The sequence below is a fragment of the Pecten maximus genome, chromosome 2, assembly GCF_902652985.1.
Source record: "Pecten maximus chromosome 2, xPecMax1.1, whole genome shotgun sequence".
Classification (NCBI taxonomy): Eukaryota; Metazoa; Mollusca; class Bivalvia; order Pectinida; family Pectinidae; genus Pecten; species Pecten maximus.
The window spans coordinates 10563576-10574631 of NC_047016.1; the positions used below are offsets into that span (position 1 = coordinate 10563576).

General features: G+C 40.5%; 1 protein-coding gene across 1 annotated transcript in view; it reads left to right on the top strand.

Moving 5' to 3' along the window:
• Positions 1 to 5024, top strand: part of LOC117317149 (nuclear pore complex protein Nup214-like) — a 45940-nt gene extending 40916 nt beyond the window's left edge. The window contains exons 27-30 of the mRNA XM_033871950.1: positions 240 to 408; positions 1006 to 1169; positions 1475 to 1505; positions 4715 to 5024. Of these exons, the coding sequence (XP_033727841.1) occupies positions 240 to 408; positions 1006 to 1169; positions 1475 to 1505; positions 4715 to 4745 (395 nt within the window). The 3' untranslated portion in view covers positions 4746 to 5024. The remainder of the gene's footprint in view (positions 1 to 239; positions 409 to 1005; positions 1170 to 1474; positions 1506 to 4714) is intronic.
• The last annotated feature ends 6032 nt before the right edge of the window (positions 5025 to 11056 follow it).

The following is an 11056-nucleotide window of genomic DNA, read 5'->3' on the forward strand; positions in this document are numbered from 1 at the left end:
TGTGGTGGTCTAAGTTTTGGACAGTAAACCAGTAATGCTGGGGAGTAGGTTGGTTTTCATCACTTGGAATGTGGGGTCAGTTTAATGTTGATTTTGTAGTGGTCTTCAGAGAAATACTTAAACCATAATATGTCAAAATCTGTCTCATTTTAGTTATTTTGTTTGTTTTATAATCCTTATGTACCTCTTATTGGACAAAAATGAGAAAATCTAGGATGTAACTATTAGAAACTCTTTAGGTTTTGGGGGAGCACCATCATTTGGAGGCAGTCCCACCTTCGGAAGCACACTGGGAGGATTTGGTAGTCAACCAGCCTTTGGGAGTGGAGCCACTTTTGGTAGTGTAGCCTCTTTCTCCAGTCCTGTGTCTACTGCTAATTCCAACACAGGAGGTCCAGGATTTGCAGGGTAATGTTAGACTTCTTCATCTGTTTTATTTCTCAAGATCAATAACAATTAATTATATTTAATTAGTTAAGCATTGTGGTTGTTGTTTTCAATAAATATCATCAAGGAAGGTATGATTTTAAGCAATACCATTAACAAAACTTTAAACAAAATTTAACATTTTTAAGCTCACTGGCACGATGACCAGGGGTGCTATTGCTTAGTCGTAGTTTTTATAAAATAGTGTTGTGTTAATACTAATGAGTATACAGTTTAGGTATTTGAAATATGTGTTCCTTGTGATAAGACCTTTCCATTGGTATTACATTTGCAGACCTATTGACTTTGACCTTGACCTTTGGCCTACTTTAAAAAAAACTGTAACTTTGGCCACAGTATGTTAACTTTACAAGATGGGGCTTTCAAATTTAGTAAGTAGTTCTTTGTGACAAGGCCTTTACATTGGTATTATATTCGCAGACCTGTTGACCTTTGACCTACTTTGAAAACTAATTCTGAATTGTTGTCTTCTGAGAACACTTGTTTGGTGATAATTGTCATTGTAAAAGTAGGGATGTAAGTACAGTGTACTGACAGTAAAACTTTTTTTGTTTACAGATTTGCCAGTTCCAACAGTCCGACATTCGGGAGTCTGGCAGGATCACCAGATACACCAACATTTGGCTCGATGGGAGGAGGAGGAGGAGGTGGAGGAGGAGGGTTTGGTTCCCCAGGTTTTGGAGGAGGGACTAGCCCTGGATTTGGCCCTACACCTTCTCAAGGTCAGGAATATTGTCCTTGATATACCACTTGCACTGTAAAAAAATTGTCTTCCACTTATTTTCATTCTGTGCTATTCGCCGAAACAAGGACCTGTTTTTCCTGGTTTTGATTAGTCTCTATCGGTATCAGTACTTTTTACAGTATATAATTATCTAAAACCCTTTCACCTACAATACATACATCAAATAACATCTCTTGTTCCACTAGCTTATTACCATATTTTATTCAAGTCACATTTTCAAGGAAATATACTTTTTTTGTTGTTGGTAAAATACAAAACTTACATAGGTATTTTTTCTTGCAGGATTTGGAAATACTGGGAATAATTCATTTGGGTAAGTAAGATTCAGGGAATAATTGTGTAAATATTTGTTTTTAATCTTACAATCCAGGGGCCGCGGTGGCCGAGTGGTTAAGGTGTCCCGACACTTATCACTAGCCCTCCACCTCTGGGTTGCGAGTTCGAAACCTACGTGGGGCAGTTGCCAGGTACTGACTGTGGGCCGGTGGTTTTTCTCCGGGTACTCCGGCTTTCCTCCACCTCCAAAACCTGGCACGTCCTTAAATGACCCTGGCTGTTAATAGGACGTTAAACAATAACAAACCAAAATCTTACAATCTTACATGTACGTGGTTAGAGACATCAGTGATCCTGGCCTACATGTACATGGTTAGAGACATCAGTGACCCTGGCCTACATGTACATAGACATCAGTGACCCTGACCTACGTGTACGTGGTTAGAGACATCAGTGACCCTGACCTACATATACATAGTTAGAGACATCAGTGACCCTGACCTACATGTACATTGTTAGAGACATCAGTGACTCTGACCTACATGTACATGGTTAGAGTCATCAGTGACCCTGGCCTACATGTACGTGGTTAGAGACATCAGTGACTCTGACCTACATGCACGTGGTTAGAGACATCAGTGACCCTGACCTACATGTACGTGGTTAGAGACATCAGTGACCCTGACCTACATGTACATTGTTAGACATCAGTGACCCTGACCTACATGTACGTGGTTAGAGACATCAGTGACCCTGACCTACATGTACATAGTTAGAGACATCAGTGACACTGACCTACATGTACATAGTTAGAGACATCAGTGACCCTGGCCTACATGAACATGGTTAGAGACATCAGTGACCCTGACCTACATGTACATGGTTAGAGACATTAGTGACTGACCTACATGTACGTGGTTAGAGACATGAGTGACCCTGACCTACATGTACGTGGTTAGAGACATGAGTGACCCTTAACTACATGCACGTGGTTAGAGACATCAGTGACCCTGACCTACATGTACATTGTTAGACATCAGTGACCCTGACCTACATGTACATAGTTAGAGACATCAGTGACACTGACCTACATGTACGTGGTTAGAGACATCAGTGACCCTGACCTACATGTACATAGTTAGAGACATCAGTGACACTGACCTACATGTACGTGGTTAGAGACATCAGTGACCCTGGCCTACATGAACATGGTTAGAGACATCAGTGACCCTGGCCTACATGTACGTAGTTAGAGACATCAGTGACACTGACCTACATGTACGTGGTTAGAGACATCAGTGATCCTGGCCTACATGTACATGGTTAGAGACATCAGTGACCCTGGCCTACATGTACATGGTTAGAGACATAAGTGACCCTGGCCTACATGTACATAGTTAGAGACATCAGTGACACTGACCTACATGTACATAGTTAGAGACATCAGTGACCCTGGCCTACATGAACATGGTTAGAGACATCAGTGACCCTGACCTACATGTACATGGTTAGAGACATTAGTGACTGACCTACATGTACGTGGTTAGAGACATGAGTGACCCTGGCCTACATGTACGTGGTTAGAGACATCAGTGACCCTGACCTACATGTACGTGGTTAGAGACATCAGTGACCCTTAACTACATGCACGTGGTTAGAGACATCAGTGACCCTGGCCTACATGAACATGGTTAGAGACATCAGTGACCCTGGCCTACATGTACATAGTTAGAGACATCAGTGACACTGACCTACATGTACATAGTTAGAGACATCAGTGACCCTGGCCTACATGAACATGGTTAGAGACATCAGTGACCCTGACCTACATGTACATGGTTAGAGACATTAGTGACTGACCTACATGTACGTGGTTAGAGACATGAGTGACCCTGACCTACATGTACGTGGTTAGAGACATCAGTGACCCTTAACTACATGCACGTGGTTAGAGACATCAGTGACCCTGACCTACATGTACATTGTTAGACATCAGTGACCCTGACCTACATGTACATAGTTAGAGACATCAGTGACACTGACCTACATGTACGTGGTTAGAGACATCAGTGACCCTGGCCTACATGAACATGGTTAGAGACATCAGTGACCCTGGCCTACATGTACGTGGTTAGAGACATCAGTGACCCTGACCTACATGAACATGGTTAGAGACATCAGTGACCCTGACCTACATGTATGTGGTTAGAGATATCAGTGACCCTGACCTACATGAACATGGTTAGAGACATCAGTGACCCTGGCCTACATGTACATGGTTAGAGACATCAGTGACCCTGACCTACATGTACGTGGTTAGAGACATCAGTGACCCTGACCTACATGTACATTGTTAGACACCAGTGACCCTGGCCTACATGTACATTGTTAGACATCAGTGACCCTGACCTACATGTACATGGTTAGAGACATCAGTGACTCTGACCTACATGTACATGGTTAGAGACATCAGTGACCCTGACCTACATGTACGTGGTTAGAGACATCAGTGACCCTGGCCTACATGTACATGGTTAGAGACATCAGTGACCCTGGCCTACATGTACATAGACATCAGTGACCCTGACCTACATGTACGTGGTTAGAGACATCAGTGACCCTGACCTACATGTACATGGTTAGAGACAGCAGTGACCCTGACCTACATGTACATGGTTAGAGACAGCAGTGACCCTGGCCTACATGTACATGGTTAGAGACATCAGTGACCCTGGCCTACATGTACATTGTTAGAGACATCAGTGACCCTGGCCTACATGTACATTGTTAGAGACATCAGTGACTCTGACCTACATGTACGTGGTTAGAGACATCAGTGACCCTGGTCTACGTGTACATGGTTAGAGACATCAGTGACACTGACCTACATGTACATGGTTAGAGACATCAGTGACCCTGACCTACATGTACGTGGTTAGAGACATCAGTGACCCTGACCTACATGTACATGGTTAGACATCAGTGACCCTGACCTACATGTACATGGTTAGAAACATCAGTGACCCATGTTCAAAAATATTTCTTTTTCCTTCATCAGTCGGTACACCACTGCTGTTTACCATTTTTGTTCTATTACTTTATATGTAGTCTGAAATATTCATATTACAAAGTTGTTGAGAGAGGAGCAGCAGGTTGAGGACAAGTTTCATACTTAGTTGATTTTTTATCACTTTGTCAATCATAACTTTATCCCTGTAGTGATTTCTGTTTTTTGTTTTTATTCAGGTCCAATCCAGCTTTTTCAGGATACAGATAAGGACCAACTTCTGAGTGTTACATGTAGACGAGGAGATTCAGTATTAGGATTGACAAAGGGAGTCCAACAGAAGAGTTTGGACTTTAAAATACAATATTAATTAAAACATTATTATCAGGAAGGCTACAAGTGGATTGTCCAGCTCATTAATTCGAGATATTTTTGCTAGATGTTTGTGGATAATAAGTTTGATAAATGATATCTAGTAAAAAAAAGGATGACTGATGTGATTTATTACACTGCTGCAATAAAACTGGTGATTTTGAACTGAAACTGTTATAGGCACAGTCTATCAATCTCTCAGAGCACATTGCAAACACCGCACCTCTTTAGTATCTGGACCAATGTAGCTTCATCATTTTTAATGCCTCCCGTCTGAAATTGGAGGGGGGTGTCTGTCCCGTTGTGTCGCGTCATATTTCATCCTGATGCAATGTACATTTCTAGTTTTTTTTGGCAGAAGATTTTTTGTGGAAATCAACAACAACAAAATGTTCTTACACATATGATAAATATTTTGTATTGAACCTTAATGAAATGGATTAGTAGATAGATATCATCGAAGTTCTGTAGGATAATGATGTAAATAACTCTATGAAGGTTACCCTTGGACTCCTGTGTGCAAGACTCCCAAGATAAGCAAAGTGGCAAAAAGGCAATAATCTTTGATTTGGACAGTTGTATATGTTATTACTATTTCCTGAGGTGTACTGGATTTATTTTTGTAAAATTTCGTAAAAACAGTTGGCATTAATCAAATCAGTAATGTAATTCATCACCTAGGAAACCCGCTTGGATGGGTTTTCTCCAGATACATCCCACAGTAAGAAGCCTTGCATGCTTTCATCCGAGCCAACAAGAGCGATTAATATAAGTTATTACAATTTGTTTTGCAGTTGTTGCAAGATAAATGAAGTTTACATTTACATCACCTGAAATGCTAATATAAGGTACTTTTGACATATATTTGCAGTGCATGACCTTGAAATTCAAACTTGATATCTGGAAGATTTTGGACCCAATATACTGTAGACATGATTCCACAGTAAATGTTGACAGATGATTGTATGGTTGGACAACAGGATCAATAAGCAGAACAATAAACTCACAAGTTTTCTTTTAAAAATATTTAATGCAAATAAGACAGTACAACATTGTAAGGAATCAAATATAGGACATTAGTTGTAAATATATTGTAAATATGCTGATAGAAAATTAATATGATATTACACGAGTCATCAGTCCGATATATACATACATGTATATAGTAATGCTTCAATCTTCAGTCTAGTCTGCTAAAACTGACCATAATTGCAGGCTCCAAACATCCGACTGGTTGCTTGTTTATCGACCATAAACAGGCGACTGGTCAGAATTTCCGAGCGTGTGATTAAAATAAACAAAGTGAAAGACTTAATGCTGTAATGGATGGAGCTAGTAGACACATCTGTACAGGCTGATTTATATGAATATGAAAAGCAGAATTTCATACTTTCCTAAATACAATTCTCGTTGCAGCCTACTTAGCTCTTTATAACGAGTAATCTTGTGAGGGGGACATGCCAGGAGTTGGGAAAATAGAATAGACATGTTATAATGGAATATATGGCATTACACCGGTATATTATATATAACTCTGTACATGTATATAATATACATGTATAGAGTTATGATGATTGATTGTCCTCACTTCAACAGAAATCTCTTAACGAGCTTATTTCATAAATATGTTTACCTCTCCCCTTATCTTCATGACATACTCTCTTCTTCATTTTGTATTGTGACCTGATTTAAGGTAATGAGGTTGATGTGATAAACACCCACCCTTCACAGAATGTGAAAGAACTATTAGTGACATGACATGGGGGTTCGATACATGGAGATTGGCAGATTTTATTTCGCTTTTTAAGATCTAAGTCATGATTCATGGAATTCGCTGCCACCGTCATTAATCATGGCACCAACTTTGAATAGTTTTTAATCGGGCCTGAACCAAACCTGGAGACATCAACCTGGGAAATTCAATCCAGGATGCTATATATGGTAGGAAATGACTGGAAGTCAACACCAGTCATTACAGTAGATGCGTCGATAGTAGTCGAAGACTAACAATGATGTCAACAACAGTGAGTTAACAGTGAGAGTTACCTTTAAGTAGTCACTGCTGAAGCATGAACTACATTTTTTTTTTGAATTGATCAAAATGCAAATTAAGTACATTTTGTATTTTTATATCTCTAATTTGATATCGCATAATGCTGGGTCCTGAAAAATGCCTAGCTATACTAGAAGTGAATGTATTGCCTGTCCCTACTTAGATGACATTGTGTCATTCAGATGTGGATAGTATCGTGTGAACATCCTAATGTTGTGTGTGGTATAACTCCAGCAGTGGATGGTATCGTGTGTACATGATAGTGTTGTGTGTGGTATAACTCCATCAGTAGATGGTATCGTGTGTACATGATAATGTTGTGTGTGGTATAACACCAGCAGCAGTGGATGGTATCGTGTGTACATGATAATGTTGTGTGTGGTATAACACCAGCAGTGGATGGTATCGTGTGTACATGATAATGTTGTGTGTGGTATAACACCAGCAGTGGATGGTATTGTGTGTACATGATAATGTTATGTGTGGTATAACACCAGCAGCAGTAGATGGTATCGTGTGTACATGATAATGTTATGTGTGGTATAACTCCATCAGTAGATGGTATCGTGTGTACATGATAGTGTTGTGTGTGGTATAACTCCATCAGTAGATGGTATCGTGTGTACATGATAATGTTGTGTGTGGTATAACACCAGCAGTGGATGGTATTGTGTGTACATGATAATGTTGTGTGTGGTATAACACCAGCAGTGGATGGTATTGTGTGTACATGATAATGTTGTGTGTGGTATAACACCAGCAGTGGATGGTATTGTGTGTACATGATAATGTTATGTGTGGTATAACACCAGCAGCAGTAGATGGTATCGTGTGTACATGATAATGTTATGTGTGGTATAACTCCATCAGTAGATGGTATCGTGTGTACATGATAGTGTTGTGTGTGGCATAACACCAGCAGTAGATGGTATCGTGTGTACATGATAGTGTTGTGTGTGGCATAACACCAGCAGTGGATGGTATTGTGTGTACATGATAATGTTATGTGTGGTATAACACCAGCAGTGGATGGTATCGTGTGTACATGATAGTGTTGTGTGTGGCATAACACCAGCAGTGGATGGTATTGTGTGTACATGATAATGTTATGTGTGGTATAACACCAGCAGTGGATGGTATCGTGTGTACATGATAATGTTGTGTGTGGTATAACACCAGCAGCAGTGGATGGTATCGTGTGTACATGATAGTGTTGTGTGTGGTATAACGCCAGCAGTAGATGGTATCGTGTGTACATGATAATGTTATGTGTGGTATAACACCAGCAGTGGATGGTATCGTGTGTACATGATAGTGTTGTGTGTGGTATAACACCAGCAGTAGATGGTATCGTGTGTACATGATAATGTTATGTGTGGTATAACACCAGCAGTGGATGGTATCGTGTGTACATGATAATGTTGTGTGTGGTATAACACCAGCAGTAGATGGTATCGTGTGTACATGATAATGTTGTGTGTGGTATAACACCAGCAGTAGATGGTATCGTGTGTACATGAAAATGTTGTGTGTGGTATAACACCAGCAGTAGATGGTATCGTGTGTACATGATAATGTTGTGTGTGGTATAACACCAGCAGTGGATGGTATCGTGTGTACATGATAATGTTGTGTGTGGTATAACACCATCAGTGGATGGTATCGTGTGTACATGATAATGTTGTGTGTGGTATAACACCAGTAGTGGATGGTATCGTGTGTACATGATAATGTTGTGTGTGGTATAACACCAGCAGTGGATGGTATCGTGTGTACATGATAGTGTTGTGTGTGGTATAACACCAGCAGTGGATGGTATCGTGTGTACATGATAATGTTGTGTGTGGTATAACACCAGCAGCAGTGGATGGTATCGTGTGTACATGATAATGTTATGTGTGGTATAACACCAGCAGTGGACGGTATCGTGTGTACATGATAATGTTGTGTGTGGTATAACACCAGCAGTAGATGGTATCGTGTGTACATGATAGTGTTGTGTGTGGTATAACACCAGCAGTGGACGGTATCGTGTGTACATGATAATGTTGTGTGTGGTATAACACCAGCAGTGGATGGTATCGTGTGTACATGATAATGTTGTGTGTGGTATAACACCAGCAGTAGATGGTATTGTGTATACATGATAGTGTTGTGTGTTGTATAACACCAGCAGTAGATGGTATCGTGTATACATGATAATGTTGTATGTGGTATAACACCAGCAGTGGATGGTATCGTGTGTACAGGATAATGTTGTGTGTGGTATAACACCAACAGCAGTAGATGGTATCGTGTGTACATGATAATGTTGTGTGTGGTATAACACCAACAGTAGATGGTATCGTGTGTACATGATAATGTTGTGTGTGGTATAACTCCAGCAGTGGATGGTATCGTGTGTACATGATAATGTTATGTGTGGTATAACACCAGCAGTGGATGGTATCGTGTGTACAGGATAATGTTGTGTGTGGTATAACACCAGCAGTAGATGGTATTGTGTGTACATGATAGTGTTGTGTGTGGTATCACTCCAGCAGTGGATGGTATCGTGTGTACATGATAATGTTGTGTGTGGTATAACACCAGCAGCAGTAGATGGTATCGTGTGTACATGATAGTGTTGTGTGTGGTATAACACCAGCAGCAGTAGATGGTATCGTGTGTACATGATAGTGTTGTGTGTGGTATAACTCCAGCAGTGGATGGTATCGTGTGTACATGATAGTGTTGTGTGTGGTATAACACCAGCAGTAGATGGTATCGTGTGTACATGATAATGTTGTGTGTGGTATAACTCCAGCAGTGGATGGTATCGTGTGTACATGATAATGTTGTGTGTGGTATAACACCAGCAGTAGATGGTATCGTGTGTACATGATAATGTTATGTGTGGTATAACACCAGCAGTAGATGGTATCGTGTGTACATGATAGTGTTGTGTGTGGTATAACACCAGCAGCAGTAGATGGTATCGTGTGTACATGATAATGTTGTGTGTGGTATAACACCAGCAGTAGATGGTATCGTGTGTACATGATAATGTTGTGTGTGGTATAACACCAGCAGTGGACGGTATCGTGTGTACATGATAATGTTATGTGTGGTATCACTCCAGCAGTGGATGGTATCGTGTGTACATGATAATGGTTGTGTGTGGTATAACACCAACAGTAGATGGTATCGTGTGTACATGATAATGTTGTGTGTGGTATAACACCAGCAGTGGATGGTATCGTGTGTACATGATAATGTTGTGTGTGGTATAACTCCAGCAGTGGATGGTATCGTGTGTACATGATAATGTTGTGTGTGGTATAACACCAGCAATGGATGGTATCGTGTGTACATGATAATGTTGTGTGTGGTATAACTCCATCAGTAGATGGTATCGTGTGTACATGATAATGTTATGTGTGGTATCACTCCAGCAGTGGATGGTATCGTGTGTACATGATAATGTTGTGTGTGGTATAACACCAGCAGTAGATGGTATCGTGTGTACATGATAATGTTGTGTGTGGTATAACACCAGCAGTAGATGGTATCGTGTGTACATGATAATGTTGTGTGTGGTATAACACCAGCAGTGGACGGTATCGTGTGTACATGATAATGTTGTGTGTGGTATAACACCAGCAGTAGATGGTATCGTGTGTACATGATAATGTTGTGTGTGGTATAACACCAGCAGTAGATGGTATCGTGTGTACATGATAATGTTATGTGTGGTATAACACCAGCAGTGGATGGTATCGTGTGTACATGATAATGTTGTGTGTGGTATAACACCAGCAGTGGACGGTATCGTGTGTACATGATAATGTTGTGTGTGGTATAACTCCATCAGTAGATGGTATCGTGTGTACATGATAGTGTTGTGTGTTGTATAACACCAGCAGTGGACGGTATCGTGTGTACATGATAATGTTGTGTGTGGTATAACACCAGCAGTGGATGGTATCGTGTGTACATGATAATGTTGTGTGTGGTATAACACCAGCAGTGGACGGTATCGTGTGTACATGATAATGTTGTGTGTGGTATAACACCAGCAGTAGATGGTATCGTGTGTACATGATAATGTTGTGTGTGGTATAACACCAGCAGTAGATGGTATCGTGTGTACATGATAATGTTGTGTGTGGTATAA